We start from the raw sequence: 26611 nt of genomic DNA, 5'->3' as shown, positions 1-26611 counted from the left end.
CCACAAGCCTCCCCACCCCTCCTCTGTTCTCAGAAGGAAACTCAGTAGTCAACAAGTCTAGCTGTGATGAACATTTGCAAGTAGTCACAGCTGAACTCATGACCGTGGCAGCAGCTTGGCTCAGAGCACACTCCTACACAACAGAGGGGCATGAGGGGTCACGTCTGAGGCAGAGTCGTAGCCCAGGCTAGCCTGAAGCTCAGCATGAAGGTCTGGCTCTGACCTTCCTGCCTCCACCTTCCAAGTGTCTGGATTACAGCTGTTTACCACCCGTGCCCAGCTGTAAGTTCTCCTAAGGCTTGAAATCAGGATATAGTATGTGAGAAAAGAATAAAATAAACAAACTCTTTTCCTTTTAAAAAAAAAAAAAAGAAACATGGCCTCTATATATTGTTTCCATTGAAGCGACCATTGACAGTGGGTGGTGTACTTTTGTGTATAAAAACTTTTGCTTTGATCATATTTTAGATTTTTTCAGAAGAGTTTGTGTTCACCTTCTGCCTGGAAGGGAAACTTGGGTTCAGTATGCTTTGAATTGACTTAACATCTCGAATGTTGTAGTGTGTGCTGGAGGTAAAAAGTGTAAAGTTGCCGGGCGTGGTGGCGCACGCCTTTAATCCGAGCACTCGGGAGGCAGAGGCAGGCGGATCGCTGTAAATTCGAGGCCAGCCTGGTCTACAAAGTGAGTCCAGGATGGCCAAGGCTACACAGAGAAACCCTGTCTCGGAAAAAAAAAAAAAAAAGTGTAAAGTTTTTGTGAAATTGTTCCTGAGCAAATCAGTGCTTAGTATTGAGCGTGTGCGTGTGAGGCAGTGTAACTGCGGTCCACGGCAAGCGTGTATTCTCCGGGAAGCAGATTCTAATGATGATCTTCAGGCCACACGTCTATTGAAGGCTTCTTTGTGTAGCCATGAAGAGAAGTAGAAATAAGCAGTACTGGAAAACTGGGAGGGGCCGTTCTCCCTGCAGTCTGAATAGAAGTCGCAGCTGACTCGTGGGGTGCACCGAAGAGATGTGTCAGAGCAGGCTCTTTACACCCCGAGCCACCCACTCAGCCTAAAGTTGAAACAGTTCCATCTAGACCAAATGTGGAGGTGTCTGCCTGCGGGACTTGGAGCACCGCCATGAGTGTGTCCCGTTCTCAAGTGGCATCAGTCACACACTGACCCAGACAGAGCACAGAGCTTTATCCAGTACACCAGTACACGTCTCACCTCACACATTCAGTTGCAGATCTGCTACAAGTCAGCTCCGTGCTGGGCCACTCCCGCCCTCTGCGTCTCTTAGCCTTTGAGCACCTGCAATAGCACAAGAGACCAAGGCCAAATGCACAAACACACACCGAAGATTGGTTATGCTGTTAACATCCTCCTGGCCAAGCAAATCACATGGCACAACCCACTATCTGTGTAGGGGCGGAGTAGCCTCCTCCAGGGTCCCGGGCAGGGGGTGAGGTGTTTGCCGAACAACAATCCTTTTTACCAGGGTGTGATTCTGTTTAATGAACAAAAGATGAAAAACCCCACTGCCAAGATTTCCTTGTCAGTCTTTCTCCTAAAATACTTCTATTTGTCATTTCCATCTGTTATGAATGAGATGAAATGTGACAACACCTTTGCTTTTTGGCAGCGGGAACAGCTTGTGCTCAGTTATGATTTTTCAGAATTTAGATTTGAATGGGTCTTGCAGCGTGTGCTTGTATCTACTGAAAAGATGTGATCTTTGCAAGGTGGTTATCTGAAGGAAGGCTTAGCTAGCTTTATGCTTAGTTTCCTAATCCATCTTTCATTTTAAATTGAGATATCTGTGCAATCACCTATGTGGAGTGCCCTTCATGGGTGGAACACATACCTCCATGTAAACCCACTAGTAGGCGCAGATCAAGTGTACAGTGTCCTCAGAGTTAGTTCCCTTTTTTCCTCCCTCTCAGTATTCTGGAACACAGAGAAGGCTGCAGGACACTGAATTCATATGGCCTCTTAATTTTATTTTACTTATTGAATGCTGTTGTAGAAACTACGTTCTTTTTACTTAAAGCGTTTAAAGAGTACATTAAAAAGCAACGTCTGTGTTTCTCAGAAAGATTACACTAATAGGGATGTGTGAGACAGAACCCTCTGGTTCCCATCCTGAAATTGACCCACCCCCTCCCCCTTCTCCCCCACGCCTCATTCCCTGCCAAGGTCCAGCTCTTTCTGATTGCACAGTCCTCTCCACCAGACTCTGGTGTACTTACTAGAGATGACGAGTGTTGTTAATGCAGGCCGGAGCTGACTGGTGGGCCAGAAGCTGTCCTGCAGAAGCTGTCCTCCTGAGCAGCTTGTATACGGCTTCAATGGGGGTTTCTTCCAATCAAGCAGTTGACAGGCCGCCACCTGAGACAAATTTAATTCGGTGACATTTTGGTTTCAGAGCACCAGTTAATCATAAAAGTTGCTTTTATCTTTTGAGGAATTTAAGCATCACGGTTAATTTGCATAAATTTCTAGAGGAGGTGTTGAGGATCAAACCTCTGGCTGAAGACAAGTCTGGCACTGAGTCATTCTAGCCCTTGTGTAGTTATTGATTCTGTTGTTTTGTTTTTGTTTTTTGAGGCAGGTCTAATATATTCAAGGATAACATTGACCTCCTTCCTACACCTCCACATCCCAAGTGCTGGGATTGGCTTTTGAATACTACCTAGTCTTTTAGTTTTATTACCTGTTGTCAATTTAGGACATTACAAAGTAACAGTTTATGATCCTATCCTTAGTTGAAAGGATCCCTAAATACTGTAGATCATTCTATTTTATAGTGAGACAGTCTGAAAGAGCACTTAGATTTGGAGACAAATGAAACCGCTAAATCACAGGGTCTATTTAGTGTAACCTCACTAAATAGAGAATCCGTAATCCCCGTGTGAAGCTTGGCTGGGTGCAAGCAGGAGGCAACAGCAGGGCCAGTGTGCTGAAGCCCCGGTGTGGCAGGCAGAACTCTCAGAGGATGCTGCCCCACCATCAGTGCCTGCAGCAAACAGAGGCCCGAGCTGTGACTGTCAAGGGGGAACTATAATGATGTTTCTATTTGGCTTTTTTTTTTGTGTGTGTGGAATCCAGTGATTAGTTTTAAAGTTAAATTTGTGCAAACCTTGTTCACCCAGTTACTAAGCAGATCTGTACTAGTTATATTGTCAACAAATTCAATTTATGCTCGAATCGGCCATGCTGGTTAATGGCTCACACTGTAAATGCATCCTTGTTGTAGGATTTCTCTGGCTGGCTTCAAATCTGTAGTCCTCCTGCCTCATCCTGAGTGCTGGGCTTACAGACACGCACTACCACGCCCAGCTGTAAATATATTTTTAAATTAACTAATTAATATTTTATTTGTTTGGTTTGTTGAGAGCCAGGGTCTCACTATGTAGCCCTGGCTGGCTGGAACTCAGCGATCCATGCCTTTGCCTCTCAAGTGCTGGAATTAAATAAAGGTGTGTGCCACTGCACCCTGCCCATTTGTGAAATTTTAAACGGCCAGCACAAAGTGCTTGTGTAAAAGACGCAAGGCTTGGCATTCATGTGCACCAAAGCCTTTTTGTGTGGTGGGGACAGACACAGAAGCGGTATCACCTTGCCAGGCAGTCTGTGCTAAACATACTTGTGTGTATGTGTGTGTGTGTGTGTCTGAGCATGCATGTGTGGGCATATGCACGCGTTGGCACATACACGAAGATCTGGTTGTCCGCTTTGGCACTTTTCATGGTATGCATAAATGTGTGTGCACATATATAAAGGACCCTTCCTCCCAGTAGAAAAACTATCAGAAGTTGTCAGAGCTTGAAGTCTATATTTGCTGCTCATTGGGGGCCAAATAGGGTCCTGGGAATCGAGCCTAGCTTGGTGCATGCCAGGAAAGCACACTACCACACTGCCTCACCTCTAAAGTGGTCCTGGAACTTACTGTGTAGAGCAGGCTGGCCTCGAACTCACAGCGATCCACCTGCCTCTGCCTCCTGAGTGCTGGGCTTAAAATTTCTCTTAGAATATGAAACTTGCACTGGCCTCGCTGTTCTAAGCATGCCTGGTTGTCTATTACTGCTCTTTCCAAAGTCTCAGCCAAGTTGTAGGTCAACATGGATTTGTAATCTTACTTGTTTTGTGTTAAATATGAATTCTATTCCTTTTACTTATTTACTTTGCATGTATATGTATGTGTGTGAGTATATATGTTCCATGGTGTGTACATGTAGCCCAGAGGAGTCCTTCAGAGTCAAGTCCCTCCTTCTACTATGTGGGTAGGGAATTGAACTCAAGTTGTCAGGCTTGGCGGCAAGCAACTTTTACATGCTGAGTCATTTTGTTGGCCCAAATATATAATTTTGCTTTAAATATCATGCTTCATTCCATTCTTTCTTTCCATCTCTCATTCTTATTAATACTACGTTATTCTCTTAATTGAACCAATGCTTTTTCTCTTTCACGTAGTATATTATTTCCTGGTCAGTGAAGATTTTGCCAGTCTTCTCCAATAACTGAAGTGACTTGGCTATTTTGTTGTTGTTTGGTTGGTTGGTTTGCTGGTTTGGTTTTTCGAAACAGAGTTTCTCTGTGTAACATTCTGGGCTATCCTGGACTCACTTTTGTAGACCAGCCTGGCCTTGAACTCACAGTGATCCTCCTGCCTCTACCTCCTGAGTGCTGGGATTAAAAGCATGTACCACCACACTGCCTGTGACTTGGCTATTTTTAAGTAAATGAAATCTTGAAGTCAAATTGATTGTGTCTTTTTATTTTTATTTTTGTAGATTCTTTTTGGTTTTGTTTTGAGACAGGCTTTCTCTGTGTAGCCCTGGCTATCCTGGACTTTCTTTGTAGACCAGGCTGGCCTCAAACTCATAGAGACCCACCTGCCTCTGCCTCCCTGAGTGCCAGGATTACAGGTGTGCACCACCGTGCCTAGCAGATGGATATATTTTTTAATACCTTAAGTAGTCCAGTTAGCATTCTCTTAAAGCAATTATTAGGAAGTGTCAGGCTGTTTGATTTTGTTATTTAAAGGGAAATAATACAGCTTCTGTTAATTGTGCATGCCCTACATTCAGCGTCTGCGCTCTTTGCTGGCCTGGAAGCATATGTGCCCACTGACATTTCCCATTTTGTCTCTCCCCTCCAGTTCCATGCCATGGACACACTGTACAGACACAGCTATGACTTGAGCAGTGCCATAAGTGTGTTAGTGCCACTAGGAGGGCCGGTCCTGTGCAGAGATGAGATGGAGGAGTGGTCGGCCTCCGAAGCCAGCTTATTCGAAGAAGCACTGGAAAAATATGGCAAAGATTTCAATGACATCCGTCAGGACTTCGTAAGTGGAAACCTGGGAATGCACTTGGGATGGCAATAGCGCTCTAGCAATCCATTTTATCTGTTTAGTGACACATTCAGTGTGCCCCAGGTGCAGCTTTTTGTTGGTGCCTAGGATCAAAGTCAGGGCCTTGAGCATTTGTCCTGCCTCTGAACCACACCCTCAGGCCCCACAGTGATTTTATTTGCTTAAAATAGAATGACCAGCCACTTCTAAAGGAGAAAACTGACATTTACTTTGCATTGCGAATCTGACCCAGGGTGAGGAGTCCTGAGATCCTGGAATTCACCGCAGTTGCATGAATTTACCCACTGTGCACTCTGACTCCCAAGCAGAAATATGGACAGTTCTGAGCATCTGTGCACACTTATAGCTCGTGTGTACACTGACCCTAACTACCTCTAGTTGTATTACTAACTGTTGATGTGGATTTGTAATGTAGGTGGACGCCGACCAAGCAGAAGAGCCAGATTTGCTTTCCAGTTTTTGTCCATCTTTGACTCATAATGATGTGCAGTGTTCTACTTAAAATTTTATTATCTCTAGAATTTTTCCCTTTTCAGATTCATTGAGAAATTGTGTATTCAAGTTGTACAGTATGGTGTGATATGCACACACTGAGAATTGATAACCACATCTACTGAAGTGGTGTGTGTGTGCATGTATACGTGGATCTGCGCACATGCACACACAGGCACTTGTGTGTACATGTTCACTGGGGAAGACCTACTTTTAATTTTCAGTACTAGAGAGCAAACCCAAGTGTGTGACATGTCAGGAACACTCCATCATTGAACTATAATCCCAGGCCCACTCACACCCTTTTTGTTAGAGATTTGCTAAATTGCACAGACTGACCTTGAACTTGAGATCTCTTGGCCCCCGCATTTGGAGTAGCTGGCATTGTAACTGCACAGCCACCCCATGTGCAGGTGTCTTGCTCACCTTAGTTAAACTTATTCTCTTTGAAAAAGGATTTTTGTTTGAGATCTTCATAAATTACTTCCTATAATAACCATCCTTCATTTTAATTGGAAAAATAGACTTGTTTGTTTGTGGTAGGGCCTCACTGTGTAGCCTTGGCTGGTATTGAACACTGGACTGGTCATCCTGTGTCTGCCTCCTGAGCGTTGGGATTACAGGTGTATACCGTTATACTCACCTGAAAGAAAATACATACCTTGACTACCATACATTAGATATGAGCTGGTGCCCTGCCTTTCAGTTTATTGCATATCTCCTGAATTAGTTCTAAAGCAAAATTGCTACTGTCAATATGGATTGAATTATTAAATTCCAAGCACAGTACTTTTATGTTGTTGTCAATAATGACAAGAGCTCAGTCACACCTAGATTGTTACTTGCTATGACAGTAAATTCTAAAGCCAGGCAGATGACGCATCTCCTTAATCAGGAGGCTGAGATTAGAAGATCTTAAGTTCAAGGCCAGCCTAGGGATCTACATTTTATTAAAGGCTGGTTAGGTGACCATAGCAGCACAGTGCTATTGATACAAAAGTTATTAGCATAATAGACTAAAAGTGCAAGCTTAAAAATCTCCTGAAGATCCTATTCTGAGGCCAGTGAGATGCTTCAGCCAGCAAGGCCCTTCCCCAACTGCCCAGCCTCACAGCCTGAGATCCATCCCTCAGACCCACAAATTACCCTTGTGTGCGGGTACTCACACTCACACTCGTACTAAGTAAATAAGCAAAATAAGGTTCTTATTTTTATAAAGAACAAAATCTAGAGTCAAATATGGTGGGGTACCCGCTTATATAAGCCGCACTTGGGAGATGAGGCAGGAGGATCAGGAACTCAGACCAGCCGGGCTGAGTGAGAGCCTCTCTCAACAGCAGCGACACAGACCCACAGCTCTCAGGGTGGAGTGTTAGAGGAGAGACACTAACGTGAAACAGCTTCTCCTGTTTCTGTGTTCTGCTGCCAGTTCAGAATTCAGTGCTTATACGTTACTTCTCTTGGCTAGATCTTGCCAAAGGTAGCTGTGTACAGCAAATGCCAGCAGTTGGGTGGCAGTGTAGGCTCCTCCCCCTTTGCCATTATAGGGTGTGCCTTTTTGAATAGCACCTTGATGTCATCAGGATTTGCATCTGTGTGGCCAAAAGAACAAACACATGGCTTCTAAGGGCCCTCAAAATGTACACTGGGATGTCTTCGCTGAGGATCAGAACTAAGACAGTATTTTAAACCTCTGCCTTTGATCTGGAAGTCCCTACCAGACTGAACTGCAAGCTTAGGTTCTAGATCAAGTATAAAAATTCTACAAAATGCAGCTTAAATGGCAGAGCTATGAGACTGCACGCTCCCTAAGCAAAGCTCCAGGATGCTGAGGCTAAAGCCATGGGAACGTAAGACTGGGTGCTTGGCCAAACTGACCTCTGTGACTTGGCCTCATCCTTCGCTGCTGCATCTCTCACACAGCCCCTGTCGCTCCCGGCCCAGCAGGACATGGCTCCATTGCCCTAGTGGCTTCCACAGGCTAGACACACTACCCCAGTGGCCAGGGCGTCATACTTCAAATCTGTTGAATGCAGGCCACAGAATCCACGTACCTAGAGCCAGTCTTACCTCTCTCTTAGTCTTTTACTTCCGATGAAATCCCTACACTGTCCTCCTTGCCAGCTGCCATCCTCAGTGTTAATTGGGGCGGGGGCACAGCAGAGATGTGCTCGTGTGTATAGCCTGTACAGGGTTCTGGGTTGTTCCTCATACCCCACACCCACACAAGTGTACACTCTATTAATAGACGTATCTTAAAGTTTTTACTTGAATTTTCTAGCATTTGGGGCTAGTTTAGGGCTGGGGTCTGTCTTGACCACTTAAATCCCTTACAATGAGTCATTTCTTGTTTAGCCTGTGTGGGTGCGTGAGTGAGTGAGTGAGTGAGTGCGTGCCTGTTGTCAGATGCAGAGTTACCGTGTGCAAACTCTAACAGACTGAGTTTCCTACTGGCCATATGCTGAACTGAGCAGCATGTCTGGTCTGTTGAGGTCCATTCAGCTGTCCCAGGTCTGGGGCTCACTCTGAGTTTTCAGCAGTGCACTGGTGTATATGCTCCCATCTTAGCACCTCAAAGATCTGAGTCCCCTGCTTCTGCTGGACATCTTCCTCACCCAGCAGGAAGGGCTTCCTACCTGGCTAGCTCCCCTGGCACCCCACCCCATCCCAATCCTCACCTAATGGGTTTTACTGCCTGGCTAGCTTGCAAGATTATTCCAACAAACCCACTTCATGCACCCATGGTAACCTTCTGCAGTATCCAGGAGACACCTGGATGAGTAAGCCAATTCATCTGTTTGGTCTGTCGCCTTTTGTTATATCTTGCATATTTAGCTAATTGTACTGTTTGGGACACTGATGAAGATGAGGTGATCTTAGCCAAAATACTTCAAATTATTTTCTATTTATTTTTATTCTGTGTATATGAGTGCTCAGTCTGCATGCCTGTGCCTGGTGCCCATAGAGGCCAGAAGAGGACATTGGATCCCCCGGGACTGGAAGCACAGGTGGTTGTGCACTACCATGTGGGTGCTGGCAACTGAACCAGAGCCCTCTGACAGAGTAGCCGGTGCCAGCTCTCCAGCAGCCTTCTTTCTGATTTTTGAGAGAAAGTCTCCTTTAGTGCAGGCTGGTCTCAAACTTCATCCTCCTGCCTCAGAACCTAGGGCTAGGACTACAGGCATGCACCACCACACCCTGCTTGTCTAGTGTACTTTTCCTTCCATTCCAAGTAGCAAATCAGACAGCACGAGGAAATGTGCTTCGGTGGCTTACCTGGTCACTGCTGCAGTCACAATGCTGCGGCCATGTAATTCTGACAGGCACCAACCATCAGTTAGGCATCACCCTCTGGTGAGTGAGTGCCAGAGGGAGCTCTCTTGAAGCCATGGGGAGGTTGAGAGAGAAGTGACACTCCATCGTTGCCTGCAAGTGTCCTTTGTTGGAAGGCGCTGGAGCCGGGCCTGCCCTGTTTGCACTTACGGGCTAGATGAGGTGCAGCGTATGATAGTTTGGCCATTTGCCTTCCTTTCCTCAGATTTCCAGGTAAATGCCTGTCAGGTCCCTGTTTTCCAAGGAGAGAAACCAGAAACAGCTCTTAGCTTGCTCATCTCCTAGCCCCACACCAGGGCTGACCTGTGAGGCCTGGCTGGAGGCATCTTTCATGGACTTTCAGACACTTGATTCCATTAGACAAATGCATTGGGTTTAAAACCAAAAGTCCCAAACAGCTGTTTGCTTCAGCTGCAGTTCCTGCAAAGATACCACATTTGTAACTACTGTTTAAGTTGCCACCTGAATCAGCTTAAAGTGCTGCCTTTTTCTAAAATTCTTGTTTTTTTCCTTAGAGCAGGTAGGTAAATAACTGGGGGAGGGGATAGGATGCTGTGGGTGTTGTGACGTGGGTCCCAAGCAACCCCTAGGTAGCATCGCCCCTCACACACACACACAACTTTAACTGACCACTCCTTGCCAGGTTCTGGGAGTTGCAATGTAGTCGAGTTACCTTTGCAGAATCAGCCACAGCTCAGGATGGTCCTGTCAGCCCTCTGCCACCATGGAGGCGTCTCCACCCTCACTTCAGGGGCCTGTAAAGAGTATGTTCTTAAAAAAAAAAAGAGTATGTTCTTTGCTCTAGGCCTCATGAGTAGGAGTTTTTTTTAAAAAATATATTACGGAAAATAGCAAAGGTGAGCTTTTTAAAATAGGAAGCACACTTAGCTATGTCTTTTTGGTTTTAAAGATACATTTATGTATTTTATGTACTGTTGTTCTATCTTCATGAACATCAGAAGAAGGCATCAGATCTGAGTACAGGTGGTTGTGAGCCATCATGTGGTTGCTGGGAATTGAACTCAGGAACTCTGGAAGAGCAGTTGAGTGCTCTTAACCTCTGAGCCATCTTTCCAGCCTCCTGTTGTTTTATTTATAATAAACGAAATAGAGTTGTCAGGAAAGGGTTGAGAAATATTATGCCATATACCAAAAGACATCCAGTGCAGTGATGTCATTGGAAGTCAGAGTAACTTAGCCTCAGACTGCTTAAGTAATATTTCTAAAGTTGTGCAGCCCAGCGGATGCTTCAGGGCACAGCAGAGCCATTTCCCAGCATGCAGGAGGGCCACGTTCACTGGGTAACTAATTGCACCTCACTTCCTCCTGTTACTGCTTCACAGGGCTAAAAACTTCCCTGAATAAGTCAGGAAATATTCCCAGTGGTGATGTTCATAATTTTTAATCAGATTGATGAGAAACAGAATGCGTGCATGGGGTTGGATCTCTTACTAAATGTATATAACTCAATTTCTTTTGCTAAGAATTAATTTTGGGGTTTTTCTCCTGAAGCTTTTTTTCTAAATAAGTCTTTAACATATAGAACCTTGCTACATCCTTTCAGAGAAGGGGTTTTGAAGGAAAACACTTTATGCCATAGGTTGTTTCATTATCATCTTAAATATTTTTCAGCTCCCGTGGAAGTCCTTGACGAGCATTATTGAGTATTATTACATGTGGAAAACTACTGACAGATACGTGCAGCAGGTAACTTCTTGTGCCACTGGCATGGCTGCCTCGTAGCGAGCTTTCTCCCCGTGTTTGTTAGCAATGAATTAATCCTGACCCTGTTTGATCTTTCCTACACTGCTTCAGGTCCCATGACTTCATTCTTTAGGATATGACTTCTAATATTTTCACCGAAATAGCTCACTCCTTTCAGCCTTCACAACTACTTGAGGAAGATGAGAGGGAAGGGTATGGCGGCAGAGGCATCGAGTCCTTGTGTGACTGATGGTTCACCTCCTGCTGCAAGTGGGGTTTACTAGAAATACAGAACTGTCATGAACTGCTTGGACAGTATGTTCTTATGGATTGAAATTTGAGCCAGAGCCCATCAGCCTTATAGATTCAGATACGACCATGATTTTCTAAAACTTCCATACGTAACATTTTTGTGGACCTATCCCATAAACTCTAGTCCCCCCAACTATGTTTGGGGTCACCTCTTCCAGATGCTGGGTGTCACATCTAGAGCCTTGTGTGTGGTAGATGGGCACTCTGTCACTAAGCTACGTGCCCTGCCCTCCCCTGAGCTTTTGACCTTAATTGTAACACATCTGTTGTTATTTTTAGACAGGGCCTCACTGAGTCGCCCAGGCTGTCTCAAAACTTGAGTTCCTCTTGCTTCAGCTTGCAGAGTGGTAGGATGGCAGGTGTCTGCCACCAAGCCCGGGTATGGTAGATTTCGTCTTTATAGTTTGATGCTTTCTTCTTCAAAGTCATTTTAATGTGTGGAATCATTAAATGTTGAGTTCTTCACAAATGTCCTAAATTCATGCACTCTTAGTTACTTATTTTTAAAAATCTACCTTTGGAGAAAGGCATATAAGTGCCTGTTTTAAATTCTTGTAGTCACATGTTGGAGCAAGGCAAAGATTAAAAACAGACAGCATTTGCCTAAATGTGCAAGCTGTACAGTGGCAAGTACTAGATGCTCCACAAATTCGCTTTAAGGCTCACTCAAGTCCCAGGCACTGCCGTGGTCATGAATAGTGAATAGAAATCTACAGAGTATTGAACAATTTCCAGTGTCAACACCATATGCAATTCAGAAAGTGCCCATTTTAAACAACTGTGGTGGAAATGAAGGCTGTGCAGTCTGGGACCCTGTGCTGTTCAAGTGTCCCCAAAGAAGGCGCTAAAGACAGTTAACTGTGTTTGGGAAAGATGATTTCCCAAGAGTGTTGACTCCATTCTAAGTTTCAGGTTATCCTTGAACCTTTGTTTTCATCTGGTTGGACAGCTAACAGGAGGGTCGCCGCAGTCTCTCTGGGGACAGGAACTCTACATTCTCTCCCTTTCTATTTGCTTTTATTTTTGTGTTGATTAAGACCTAGATCTGATTATATATTTCCATTCTTTTTCTGCATTTGGCTCCTGGTTGACTTCAGTACAGCATTCTGTGAGTTCAGCCAAAGTTTAAAGTTACTACAGGGCCAGGCGCAGTGCAGACCTGTACTCCTTACACTGGGGAGTTTGAGGCAAGGCCGAACAACACAGTAGTGAGTTCCAGGCCGGTCTCAGCTACAGCTACACAGTGAAACCCTGTCTCAGAACTGACCGACTAACAGTTACTGCATATGGTCCCTCATTTGAGAGTAAAGCTTTGTTTAATTCTATTTAGAGTAACCACAGTCACTCCCTCTTTGTATGGAGTTTAGAGACTGTGTCTAAATATTTTTCTAAAAGCAAAGGTTGTGTGTGCACACATGTGAGAGGGTAGTGGTGGTAGGACAGCGTGTATGTGCATATTCCTTCTAGAAAGGCCAGAAATAAAATAGAAAACTAAATGTGCAAAAATAAGAATGATTATTGTCACTGTCCTCTGAGCGCTGGAAATGAGGCTCAGTGGTAGAGTGTGCACTTAGCATGTGTGAGGCCCTTAGGTTCAACCACATATGTGGACTCTTTCACTCACTCCCTCTCCCCACCACCCCATCCCTCTCTCTCTCTCTCTCTCTCTCTCCCTCTCTCACCAGAAAAGTCCTTTTTAGTTTCCTCATACAATAATTGCCAGACTATAGTGGTGCACGCCTTTGATCCTGTCACTCAGGAGACAGAGGCAGGTGGATCTCTGTAAGTTCGAGGCCAGCCTGGTCTACATAGTGAATTCCAGCACAGCCTGGGCTACACAGAGAAATCCTGTCTCAAAAAAACAAAAACAATGCAAAACAAAACAAAACAAAAGAAACCAGATTGGGAAGTGGAGTATTTTTATTGCATTACTTTAGAAATCTATTTGGAGCATGTCATGTGTGTTTACAGTTCTGCAGTCCAGAAGCTAATTAAACACTTTCTTAAAAGTCACTGAGGCTGTAGAACGGAAAAACTCTTAAGATAGTGAATTGTACTGTAGCACAACTTGCCTTCTTGTGTGTCCGAGGCGGTGAAATTTCACGCACACTGTTTTTGTCCATCTTTTGAATTAGAAACGCCTAAAAGCCGCAGAAGCCGAGAGCAAGCTGAAGCAAGTTTACATCCCAACTTAGTAAGTAGCTGAGTCTTCTGAGACTCGACCTGCTCTTAAGCCTGTCGTTCCAAGCGTCTCATTTGTTCGTTGTGACAAACCTGAATTTCTTTGTGTGTCTTGCCTGTCTTTCCTCCTCAAAGCCCAAAAATTGTTTTCTGTTGTCCACTACAATAGCCATGGAAAGCAAAGGGAGAGCTCAGAGGAAGGCCTGAGGTGACCAGCACAGGGTTCCAGGTGAAGGCCCGGCTTGCTGTTCTTGCATTAAGCTACCGGGCAAGAGTCCCATTTCCCAGGGAGAGAAGGAAACTGTGTTGCTTGAGGCAACTGTGTTCTGTAGAGCTAGAACTTTTTGAGACTTGTGCGTGGCAAATGAGTCTGTTTGCAGTTGGCATGCATCACGCCTTGGAGGTATGTTGTCTATGTGACTTGTTGAGGATGCCACGGTGTTTTCTCGGGCGGGGCTTTGTAGATGGTCAGCAGGTTTGGATTGCTTCCTGTGTCTAGCATTCTGTCACTGCCTTTAGGATTTACAGGTCACCATCCACGTAAGAGCTTCTGTCCATGAGGTCTTCGGTTTGCTTACTCAAATCTACTACAGCCTTCTCTGTACTGATTCAGATGTTTTCTAATTCTTTGAGCTAAATACAGTCATTTTATATAAATTTTTCTTTGCTGGATTTGGATATATTGCATAATACATGCTTTTACATGTAAGAGGCTTCATGGACAATTTTACCTCAAGACGTATAACTGGTTTACTTGGTGGTGGTGGTGGTGGTGGTGGTGGTGGTGGTGGTGGTGGTGGTGGTGGTGGTGGTGTGTGTGTGTGTGTGTGTGTGTGTGTGTGTGTGTGGTTTTGTTTCTGTTTTTGAGACAGGGTCTCATTATGTAGCCCTGGCTGTCCTGGAACTCATTATATAGACCAGGCTGACCTCAGACTCAGAGATCTGCCCACCTCTGCCTCCCAAGTGCTTAGATTAAAGGCGTTTGCCACTATGCCTGGCTCTGGTTTACTTTGTAAAAACTGTAATTTATGCATCGCACAGTTATTCTCTATCTTCTGCAGTGTTGTTTTGAGACCCTTTAAATTATATATTTACTTCACAAATTCAAAATGTGTCATCCCACAAGGAAAACACTGGTTGTGACTCAAGTATAATCTTCTCAGGGGCAGACAGCCCTCCGTGGGCCTTAGTGTGGACACCTCAGAGAGAACATTTAGCCAGGGGGGACTCAGCGCCCAATGGCTGTTTTTACCCAGCTCACATTGTCTTCTCTCTCTTTATCCAAATCAGGGATCCACACAATGACCAACTAGTTCTGTAACTAAGTCTCACTGGGGCATGGGCCTGTTTGTTTGTTACATATTGCCCAAGCACAGACGTTAGTAGTTCTGACTGTCACACACAAACCTAAATTCTTTATTAGGGAGCCCTTTACAAGAAAAGTTTTCTACATCTGATTTAAGTGATCCTTGGAGAGCAATTTCTAACCATACTCATAAAAAACGTGCCTCATTTGCATTGTTTAAAAATAAGCTGAGTTACAGAGTCATGTATGTCTGAGTCCCTCAGTGAATTTCCACATTAACGCTGAAATAGAATATTGTAGGGTTTGGGGGCTTTTTTGTTTTTTTGTTTTTAAGTTTTTTGAGACAGGGTTTGTCTGTGTAGCCCTGGACCCTGGACCTGCTTTGTAGACCAAGTTGGCCTCGAACTCACAGAGATCCGCCTGCCTCTGCCTCCCCAAGTGCTGGGATTACGGATGTGCGCTACTGTGCCCCGAATATTATTGTTTTTTAATACATTAAGAATTCTCAAGCTGGAGAGATGGCTCAGAGGTTAAGAGCACTGGCTAGCTGCTCTTCCAAAGGTCCTGAGTTCAATTCCTGGCAACTGCACATGGTAGCTCACAACCATCTGTAATGTGATCTGGTGCCCTCTTCTGGCATTCAGGCATACATGCAGGCAGAACACTGTATACATAATAAATACATCTTAAAAAAAAAAAAGAATTCTCTTTTCTGTCATGCTTCAGGCCTGGCAGTCTCCTGTAGGCAAAGCTTTGTGTTTAGTAGTGGGAGTGAAAGGTTAAGAAGACAGGTTGACTTCTTGAGGTTCATAGTACATTACCTTGCCTGCTGAAAACAGTGACCAAGAACATAGCTTTTTGGTTGGAGGGGGGTTGGCAGTTTATTATGTCCCCTGACAGAAGTCTTTGAGGAAATCTGAGTTCACTCTGCTGAAAGCTGTTGTGCTAAACAGCTAGTCGTGTCCTGAGCTGGGACAGGGCCGAGCCTAGTTGAAGAGCCCAGAGAAAGACGGTATGGTTGGTGTGGAAACAGTAGCCAGCCAGCCACAGGGTGGGTGGGGGTGCGGTGGGGTGCCCATGACGTAAAGAGTGGGAGAACTTTAAAGATATGTCATGATTGTGTTTGAAGCAAGCAGTAGGGTACATATAGGGACACCTCTTGTGGGTGCTCAGTAGGAGAGGTGACACTAGCTTGACTTAGAAAGAGTTCTGGGGGCGATGCTACCTTAGGAGGTGGGTTATCTTGCCAGTCACCAGGCTCAGAAATGGTGGCACAATATTAGGTTAGGCCTTTTTGAGTTTGTTCTATCAAAAAAAAAAAGGATAGTGGATATGTGTATAGTGCATACTGAGCATACACAACTGTGAACTTCACAGCGCACAGTAATCCACTTCAAACCGTAGACTAGGTCTCTGAGGGAGAGCAGCCAGGAGGGAGTCTCCCGACTCTGAATGAATTCCGTGTTTACAGAGTGGAGGGTGGCCCTGCAGAGCTCAGCTGCATCTTTGCTTTGTCCCCACCCCTTCAGGAGCCATGCGGAGGCCACAGGCCACCTTGACCAGGAGCAGTGCCAGGGCTTTCCCAGCCACACAGCACTGCCTTTAGCTTAATATTCAATCCAAAAAAAAAAAAATCTCAGGAAAATTTATGATGTGGAGGATAAAGTCTAGTGATGTGTATCTTTCAAAGGCACAGTGTGCTCTGAAGAAACTGCAGTGCCGTGACGCAGGAGACACCACATCTACCTCAGAGTGCCTGGCACGAGATAAAACTGGCTGTTTTATACTTTCGTTTGTAAAAATGTGTGCCTTGGTTTTATTTCATTTTATTTCTTCTTATCATTCTACCAGATATTCCCTCTTACTTGAGTCCCTGGAGTCATGTGTGCTTATGTATTTCAGGTGTGTGTGTGTGTGTGTGTGTGTGTCCTTAAGGTTTGTTGCTACTGTTATTTTTTGTAGGTTAGTATACAAAGTCCTGGGTTCATCGGAGCATCTTTGTACATGCCTATCATTACATTGCATTCTCATTCTCTCTCTTCTCTGGCCCCCTTACTTGGGTTGGTTCATCTTAGTACCCTGCTTTTGCCGCTCCGTTCCCTCACTAAATACATTGAGTATTTGTCTTGTGTTTTGGGGAAGGTAAATTAGTAAAGAGGTGCCAGCTTTTTGCCTTGTCCTAAAAATTATCTTTATCGTTTCACCTTGCATTTCACTGAAAGCAGCAAACCAAACCCCAACCAAATATCCAGCAGCAATGGCAAGTCTGGCACTGTGAATGGAGCTGTGGGGACCCCGTTCCAGCCCCAGAGTGCCCTCCTTGGGCGGGCCTGTGAGAGCTGCTATGGTAAGTTTGCTCAGGCGGTGCCTGGTTCAATGTGGGGAGCTGTCCTGCACTGTGGTTGCAAAGAAGCTTCTAGGAAGCTCAGGCAGCTCAGTGTGCCCTCAGAGTGAGCGGTAGCCCTCAGTCCCAGCTCCAGCCAGGAGAAAGGGGGTGCTCGCCAAGCACCCTTGCTCCACTCAGCTGAGGTGGGTGTACTTTTGCTCTGCTTTTCTTCTGTGGGCTCTGTGTTTGCTGGGAGGTTTGTTTTTGTTTTTGTTTTTGTTTTTGTTTTTGTTTTTTTTTTTAGTTTTTAATTGTGTACAGCGACATTAGCTTTGCCCAAACCACAGTACTGCAATACATACTAAATCCCCTTTTGGAGTTCCTCAATGTCATCTGACAAATTAAATGTGTCTGCTACTTCTTGAAGGAAAGGCAGATGTGTGGATAAACCAATGCTTACAGCCCTCAGGCTCCCAGAGCACCAGTAGGGGAAATGCCACGTTATGATATTTGCTTTTGGCCTCCGGCCTTGCTGTGTCTATCTCCACTTGCAGGGCTCTTATGTGCGCTCCTGCTGTTACTTGGGGTTGCTGAGATGATCTGGTGGGCAGTTGACACCGTGTATGTTTATTTAAAATCTCAGAGCAGCAGCAAAGCTCTCCTTTCTATTGGCGCTTCTCTGAGGTGGGTTTTTGAGGCAGCCTAGTCTGGCCTCCACCTCATCCTCCTCCTGCCTCAGCATCCTCTTGAGAGGTTTGATCACAGGTGGACAGGTGGACAGATGGATACGTGTGCATGAGTACTTGGTGTCCTTATTTGTATCTAAACAAAGTCAGCCTGTGGGCTAGCGAGCTGGCCCAGTGGTGAAGCCCAGGACCCCAACGACCAAGTTCTCAGCTCAGAGGAGCTTTATTTGCCCCAGAGCGCAGGGAATAAGAGACAAAGACAGGATACAGAGGATGAAGGAGACGAGGAAGGGGACTAGGGAGAGGGGGCAGGGGTGTGTCCTGGAGGGGACACAGGACTGCTTCTGATAGAGAGGAGACGGACAGACCATAGGAAAATGGTGGTTTATAAAGGTAAAAGGGTAAAGCCCCATGTTAGGATGAGGCATCTACTTTTAATTGGGTATGTTAATTAGGTGAACCAAAGGGGGCTTTTGGTTGCTGGACTTCGGTACTTTGATAGTCAGCCTCAGAGGGACGAAGTAGCCAAATAACGGAATAGACCTTGGTGGTAGCTTTAGGGATGTAGTCTAATGGTTTTTAGCAAGACAGAGGGGTGGGGAGAAGGGTCCAGCCTGGCAGAGGCATGGTCGCCATGCCCCCCCTCCCCCGCTCAGGCTGGCCAGAGTCCTTCAGAAGAGCTCATCCTGGTCTTGCAGAGGACCTGAGTTTGTTTCAGCCAACTCTAACTTTAACTCCAGGGGATCCAACATTCCTGGCCTTCTAGTGCCCTTGCATTTATGTACACATGCATGTAATTAACATGTTTTAGCAAAATCTGTCTTAAAAGGTCAACTTTATTGTTTGTTTTCAGTTAAAAGAGGAAAGGGGTTAGCCCTCTCTTTGAAAGGAATCTTCCAAGAATGGTACTTGATGAATGTGGAGAAGTGTGATAGGCTCTGCCTGCATTTTTAACTCTTCCATCTCTGCGGTTTCCACCTCTCTTAGACTCCACTTTGGAAAGATTTAGTGTTGTGTGACAGGAGTGTAAGATGCAGAACCTGACACCGGCAGTGTGTCCAGCCAAGCTGTATGTAAATCAGCTGGGGCCAGGCTGTACTGAGCACGATGGCTGCGAGAGCTCATGTGATAAGGATTTACAGTCTTCAGGACAGTCTGTATTTAGGAAGACATTCTGAAGTAAGGTTTTTGTTTCCGGAGTAAAGGGACAGCAGACAGATCTCTGGTTTTATTTGCCTCCTGGCTTATCAGTGAGTCCCCTCTGGAGGACCTTAGCAATCCCTAGGAGAACATCTGAGACATTCCTTTCAGGTTTAAACACTGCCGAGGAGCTTAATGTGTGGGGTCCACTTAGTTCCAACATAACTAAAATGGCAGGTCAATGCAATGACAAAAGTTTATTGTAATCAAGCCATTACTGATTGATCAGGGCCAGAGAACAGACTGAGGAGCTGAATGGTGACCCTGAAGACATGTTGTACAGCATATGTAAGAAATGAAACTGTAAAGCGAGTGGGGAGGGCTGTAGCGCTGTCCAATCATACTTTGACATAAGGGGTTGAGCAAGGGCGTTTCCATCAACCAGGGTGGGAGTGGCTTCCTGGTGCTGAGAACATGAACTTAGTTTGACTCTGCCAGAAAGATGGAGAAGTTGTCCTTGAGATGTCTGGACTCAGAAAACTGTTTCTTTACAACAGAAACTGTTCAGCTATCGGGAAGTCCCCAGCTCCCCTAGGGCCCGGGACCTTGAACTTAGTTTCTCCCTATGATTAAATGGAGTCTGAAAAGGCAATGGTGGTAGTTGGAATCGTTTCTTTTGCTTGTTCACAACACTTAATAATAACAGTATTGTTCGGAAGACTCAGTTCTAGACATATACATAATTAACAAAACAAAGTCTCAGCTGCCTGAGGCATAAATCAAGATGCATCATCCAGTGGATTCTCTTAATAGACACGACAAACTCTTGATGTGTGACAGAAGCAATGCATTTGGGGTACTGAGAACTGCACGTGTGTGCTGTGCTTTCCCGCGTGGCCTGCAGTCTCGGGAAAGACGGTAACACTGTAATGTAGCTGTGGCTTCAGGGTGTCTCTGAGGTTTGCCTCTAATTGGGATCGTGGATTTCATAGCATCACTTTCCTTCTGTCTTTAGCCACACAGTCTCACCAGTGGTATTCCTGGGGCCCACCTAATATGCAGTGTAGACTGTGTGCGACCTGTTGGCTGTATTGGAAAAAGTATGGAGGTCTGAAAATGCCTACCCAGTCAGACGAAGAGAAGTCTCCCAGTCCTGCTGCCGAGGTACGTGAGCGGGGTCTTCAGGTGGAAAATGCCACGATTCCCAGTTATGGGAAGTAGGAACGCAATACAGCAGCACAACATACAAATGAACAAAACTGGGTTTTAGCACTGTATACTCGTGGGTGTGAACGTAGAAGAAGCAGGGACAAGTCAGATCTTTCAGGTATTCAAATATTAGTCTTTTGAGATTATTCAGAAAAGAAAATAATGTGTGTGGGAGGCATTTGTCTGAGGAGAGAGCTTACAAATAGTCTTGTTTTTTAAAAACAATTTGTAACCTTTAGACGCTGTTGAAAACATCTTATTACATAAAATAACAAACAAGAATTAAACATTTTTCATCCTTGCCTACTGTGGAGGGACAAGAAGGTCTTGAGTGAACAGTAGTTGAAGGATGACCTTGGTAAATGTGTGCAGATCGGGGATGTCAAGGGCCTGTGTCTACCAGAGGGAAGCAAGTTTCTATGAGGCCTGATGGTACCTCAAGACTCCTTGCAGTAAGTTAACTGCCAGCAGGGTTGCTCGGGCAGCCTCTTACTGATGGGTGCATACGATCTGGGATTGAATCCCAGCCCTGCCCCGCATTCTTAACAGTTGTGCACAATGCTTTTCTCTCGAGGGGCAGGTTCCTGAGTTACAGATGCTTCTAAGTGGCTGTGCACTTTGGCAAGTTCTCCTCTGTAAATTTTGTTGTTTTCCAAAATTGCAGGACCCTCGTGTGAGAAGCCACATGTCCCGGCAGGCCACGCAAGGCATGCCGGTCCGGAACACTGGGAGCCCAAAGTCTGCAGTGAAGACTCGCCAAGCTTTCTTCCTTCAAACTACGTATTTCACAAAAATTGCTCGTCAGGTCTGCAAAAACACCCTGCGGCTGCGGCAGGCAGCAAGACGGCCGTTTGTTGCTATTAATTATGCTGCCATTAGGGCAGAATGTAAGACGCTTTTCAATTCTTAACCTTACACGTTCCGCCTCACCATCCTCTCTTTCCCTCGCTCTCTCTTTTTGTTTGTTTGTTTGCAATAAACATAAGTTCTTGTGTACAGCCTTTGTTTTTTTTTTTTTTTTAAACATTGTTCTTGTCTGCTGCCATTTATATCATTGCCACCCTGAGAAACAACATTGAAATCCCTTTAAGATTTTAGAGCAGAACTAATGAGAAAGGTGGTGATGGGGGGGTGACCTTACCCATTGGGCTTTTGTGACACAGTTGCCCAGAGGGACCTTAACCAAAGTGCTTCTGCCTATTTGCTAAAACTCCCTAACAGGACAGCACAACCCAGTCTTAAGGGTTCATTGGGTTTTAATAAAGTTTACTAATTTATACTAGTTAGGGATTGTCTGTTTTGGCACAACTCTCTCATCTTCCCAGGAACCATTTACAGCCATTGTACAGATTGTAGAGAACACAGTCTTCATAACTAATCTCATCGTTGTTAGTATAATAACTTTTAGTTAAGTTTAGGAATCCTCTTCAGGGAAGCTTCCTGCTCGTCCACGTTTAGCTTTTACATAGGACCCTGCTTGGCTGAGCAGTCTCTGTCTGACGTGGTGGTAATTCCAGATCATACGTCGTCACTTAGCGTCTCTATGGCTCACCGCTCTTGTTTCCAACACGTTCAGTCTCGCTTATGTTTCTTCTTGTTGCTGCTGTTGGAACAAAGGTTACCTGCGCCACTGACCTGTGAACTCCTCTCTTATTGACACATGGTTTGTGTTAGATGTGGAGTCATACTTGCCAGGCAGAGCGACACAATTTCTCCCTAAAAGGTTTAAAAAAAAAAAAAAAAGTGGCTATTGCTTTACAAATAGAAAAGCTTAAAGATGTTCTTTTTGTTTTGCTTCGTTTTTGTTTCTTGAGACAGGGTTTCTATATGCAGCCCTGGCTGTTCTGGAACTTACTCTGTAGACCAGGCTGGCCTCGAACTCATGAGATCCACCTGCCTCTGCCTCCCAAGTCCTGGGATTAAAGGTGTGGGACACCGTTGCCCAGGTCAGGTGCTTTTTGAGTGAAATAAAAAAAAATTGACGATGCGGTAGGGTGTGGTGGCAAATGAGTGCCTGTAATGCTGGGGATATGGGGTAGGAGAATCAGAAGTTGAAAGCCGCCCTCAGCTACCCAGAGGATTGGAGATCAGCCTAGGTGACACAAGACCTTGTCTCAAAACATCAAAAACAGAAATGATGACTGAAAGAGAATTTATTTATTTTGTTGTTTTTGTTTTTGTTTTTTGAGACAGGGTTTTTCTGTGTAGCCTTGCCTGTCCTAGACTCACCTTGTAGACCAGGCTGGCCTTGAACTCGCAAAGATCCGCCTGCTTCTGCCTCCCGAGTGCTGGGATTAAAGGCGTGTGCCACCACACCCAGCAAGAATTTATTTCTTAAGATAATTTTTCATCAGAAAGTTGAAAGTTGAAAAGTTTTTAAGTTTAAAGGCAAAAGGTCTTTAAGAAGAGTGAAAACTGGCACCCATTCAATGCCCCCGTGGAGGGAGTCAGCTGTGTTATGTAACTATATTTGAAATTTTAAGCTTATCTTTGGGTCTGTCCTGGTATTTCTGAGTTCAGGGACTTGCCGTTTTTTCACCCATTTTAAGCAACTAGAAAATACATACATCCACCCCACTGTTTAGCTGATTACACATATATTTCTATGTAATTTCTTTTTTTTAAGGATTTATTTATTTATTATGTATATGGTGTTCTGCCTGCATGTACACCTGCATGCCAGAAGAGGACACTAGATCTCATCATAGATGGTTGTGAGGCACCATGTGGTTGTTAGGAATTGAACTCAGGACCTTTGGAAGAGGAGCTGGTACTCTTAACCTCTGAGCCATCTCTCCAGCCCATCTGTATAATTTCTTAAAGGGGAACAAGAAAGCATTCGAGGCAGAAAAGGAATGATTGGCTGGGGACCATTATCATCTTTGTTTCTGGTGAATGCAAGAGAAGCCATCGCCAAATGGACTGGCTGCCTTGAGGGCTGCTGCCACCTTCAGCTCCTGGTCGGTTTTCAGTTTATTTGCACATCATCTTTGTTCTGATTATTCTTGAGTGAAGTGTTTTTGTGTCGCTTCATTCTAATCTTTTGTTAGTTGGAGGCCCATGCTACTAAAAATAGATTTAGGGTTAAATTGTCTATATTCTATATGTTCTAGTGAGTGGAAAATAATAATGAAAGAACAGTCATTTGTTGTGATGAAATGCCAAGAAACATTATTTTCTTCTACTTTGTATTTATCTTCATCAAAGTACATAGAGAAGCAGACTTTTAGAACACTCTTACCTTACAACTTAATATTTCAGTGTTGCTCACCATATTTTTCCTGAACTCTTCTTCTAGCATCTAATTGAGTTTTACATGGCCTTTTGGCTTTTATCTCTACTTTGTTATAACCTCTTCATTAGATGCTTTTATCTCAGCTCTGTAGTACGATTACCATGAGTAACCTAATGTCCATAGGCAACTAAGTCTCTGATTCATCGGAATTGAAAAGTCCTTTGTGTGCGCTAGTGTTTGCCTATCTGCGTGCCTGCGTGCGTGCATGCGTATGCCTGCGTGTGTGTTCCCGCTGCCCAGCCAGTGTTGTAGAATTACAGGGCATTGGAACAGGAGGGAAGCCACAAGCTTGCAGGCCCAGGGGAGCATGGCCCCACACCTAAGAACCTGACTCCCTGTTGTTTTTTGGTTTTTGTTTTTTTAAGATTTATTTATTATGTATACAGTGCTCTGCCTGCATGTACACCTGCAGGCCAGAAAAGGGCACCAGACCTCATTATAGATGGCGTGAGTCACTATGTGGTTGCTGGGAATTGAACTCAGGACCTCTGGAAGAGCAGCCAGTGCTCTTAGCCTCTGAGCCATCTCCCCAGCCCCGGGTAATCCCTATTTTAAGAGAGCAGTTCTGATTGGCCGTGGAAGCACTCATCAGCCTTTCCTATGTTCATTAAGGAACATGTGCTGAGGTTTGCAATATTGTAGATGGGGGTTTTGCAAGAAGTAATGGTAGCTGTGGGAAGGGAAGTGGGAGGCTAGGAGAAATGGAGTGAGATCCCCCCCCCACCATTGTTCATCTTTTAGGGGAATGTATTGCCTATTAAATAGATAAATGTATTTCTTATTACATAAATAAATAAGTATTTCCTATTAAATAAATAAATAAGTAAGCCTCCCAGCAGGTGCCTGTAATCCCAACACTCAGGAAGCAGAGGCAGAAGAATTATTACTCCTTTAAGGCCAGCCTGGGCTACATAATGAGTTTAATTAATACCAGATCCTATCTCAAAACAAAACACAAGTATGTAGGACACGTATATGATAAGTACGTAACAAAACATTTAAAACTGAGCACATATAGTTAGCATTCAGAGTGCTCACACTGAAGCCGACTTAAAGGGCATAGGCAGCATTTCAGAGCCAGCTAAACTCCCGAGCAGCAGGGCCGCTCTGGAGGATTTGCCTGCCACCTCGTTAGCTTGTGAGATGATGGAGTCGTAAATTCACAGGCCAGCAGCAGTCCCATCATGAAGTTACCGTGTGTGTCTTGAAAAGGGGTTGCTGTTTGAAGATGTGAATTCATCTTTGCAAGTATCCAAGAGCACATTACTTGAGATACTTGTCACGTGGAGAGGTTTGGTTTTGTTGTTGTTAGAGTTCTCCTTCCTTCCTTCCTTCCTTCCTTCCTTCCTTCCTTTCTTCTTTCTTTCTTCTCTCCACCCTCCTCTTAAACAGAATTTCTCTATGTGAAGGCCTGGCTGTCCTGGAACAGCCTTGTAGACGAGGCTGATGGCTTTGAACTCACAGAGATCTGCTTGCCTCTGCCTCCTGGAGTGCTGGGATTACAGGTGTGCACCACCATGCCAGGCTTCTGTTATATTTTCTAAACTTTTTTTTTTTAAGTTGAGACAGGGTCTCTATGTAGACCAAGGCTAACCTCGAACTCACAGCAATCCACCTGGCCTCCGCCTCCCAACGGCTGGGATTAAAGGCATGCGCCACCACCACACCAGGCTACATGTTTCTATCAAGAACTGTTTTTCAGCACCTGAGTCCTGTGTTTCTTCTGTTCTATTGATGATTTTATGTGCCCATGTCAAGTTTTTTTTTAAATGAGAATTTTGCTTTGTGTGTGTGGTTACTTGTGTGGAAAGTGAGATGCAGGCCTGCAATGTGGCAGAGCATATCTGTGTAGGTCAGAAGACAGCATTCATGAGCTTCTGGAGATTCTCCTGCCTTTATCTTCCCTAGGGGCACAGTCAGATTACAGAATCCAAATTTCAGGTTGTCCGACTTGTGCTCCAAGCTTCACTCACTGAACCACCTTCCCAGCCACTGACTTTGTGCATTTTAATTAATCGCGTATATTTTGCAGCTTTTCTATTTTATAGTCTCCCTCCACCCCCAGTATTTCCAAAACATTAGAGAAAAGGTTGGAGATTGGTATAAAGTGTCGCCATCCTATGTTTACCTCCAAGGAATATACGCCCTGCTATATAGGAAGCTAACGAAATGAGCTAGCGCCTAGTCAGTGGCTTGAGTGGCGTGCTGTGTCCTCTCTGGGTGCCTTTGAGTCCCTCTGGCTTCTGTGGGCAGTCCTCAGTAGCTTCTCTTACCTGCACACGTGTAACAGCCCCCCCCCCCACCCCCCCCCCCCCCCCCCCCCCCCCCCCCCCCCCCCCCCCCCCCCCCCCCCCCCCCCCCCCCCCCCCCCGTTGAGCTAGAGAAGGTGAGTCATTTGGGGATCAGGACTGACACAACGCTTGGTGTGGCCTGGCCCGTAGGCCAGGATTGCCGCAATGTGGCTAGATGGTCTGCTTTGTAAGCATTCCTGTGAACAGAATGTGTTTTCCCTACTGAATGGCTTCCATTTTTCTTACGTTAAAGGCAGGCTGGCCCGTCTTAGCACTTATCATCCTAATTTCTTTATATATCGCATGCTGACTGATAACTCTCAACACCGACAGCTTCCTTGAAAATAGACTCATTGGTGAAGTTCAGCTTCCGGCTGGAAAGCCCTGATCTCCAGAGGGGGAACGTGCAAATCCCCCCCCCCTCCGGAAGACCACATAATTGGTGCAACTAGCCTGAGAAACTAGAGGCAATTGGCCGTAGTTCAAAGTAAACACGATTGGTCCTGTGCTGGTGCCCGTCTGTGACGGACCTGCTAGCTCTTGTCAAAGTGATGGTAATATCCTGGTGTCCATCTCTTGTACCATTTTGACAGTTTTCCTGGTGTTCCCACAAACTAAAGGGCAAAGTTTATATTGCTGCTAGGACTACAAACAGTGCCTTTGTCCAAAAATGCTGAGGAATTTACCAAGGTGGTTCACCCAAGCTGCTTGAATTTACAAAGAAGAAAACAAAAACAAAGGCATTTCCTCTCGTCTCTTTTCCAAATGTGGCTAGAACCTCAGGCAAAGTGGCCATAGGAAGAAGGGCGTTTGGTGTTGATGCTTGGTGGTTTGACCAGTGGTTCATCCTTGCCGCGTTTGGGACACTTCTGATATTTATTTAGATCGTAGTTCTAAATATGCTCGTTAAAGCTGTGCTGAATTCTGCCTCTGTCTTCACAACTTAGAAACTCTTCCAGAGGTGATCAGCTG

The 26611-nt window shown here is 45.0% G+C and overlaps 1 protein-coding gene across 4 annotated transcripts in view; it reads left to right on the top strand.

Annotated features, from left to right (window-relative positions):
- Positions 1 to 26611, top strand: part of Mta3 (metastasis associated 1 family member 3) — a 114640-nt gene that overhangs the window by 67670 nt on the left and 20359 nt on the right. For 3 of the 4 annotated variants that reach the window (XM_051161940.1, XM_051161762.1, XM_051161877.1), the window contains exons 8-13: positions 5149 to 5337; positions 10822 to 10896; positions 13341 to 13399; positions 16915 to 17039; positions 19860 to 20008; positions 20718 to 20940. In XM_051161940.1, the coding sequence (XP_051017897.1) occupies positions 5149 to 5337; positions 10822 to 10896; positions 13341 to 13399; positions 16915 to 17039; positions 19860 to 20008; positions 20718 to 20940 (820 nt within the window). The remainder of the gene's footprint in view (positions 1 to 5148; positions 5338 to 10821; positions 10897 to 13340; positions 13400 to 16914; positions 17040 to 19859; positions 20009 to 20717; positions 20941 to 26611) is intronic. The other variant, XM_051161814.1, reaches the window with a different exon arrangement.

Source organism: Acomys russatus, chromosome 1 (genome assembly GCF_903995435.1).
Source record: "Acomys russatus chromosome 1, mAcoRus1.1, whole genome shotgun sequence".
Classification (NCBI taxonomy): domain Eukaryota; kingdom Metazoa; phylum Chordata; class Mammalia; order Rodentia; family Muridae; genus Acomys; species Acomys russatus.
This window is presented reverse-complemented; position numbering and strand designations above follow the sequence as displayed.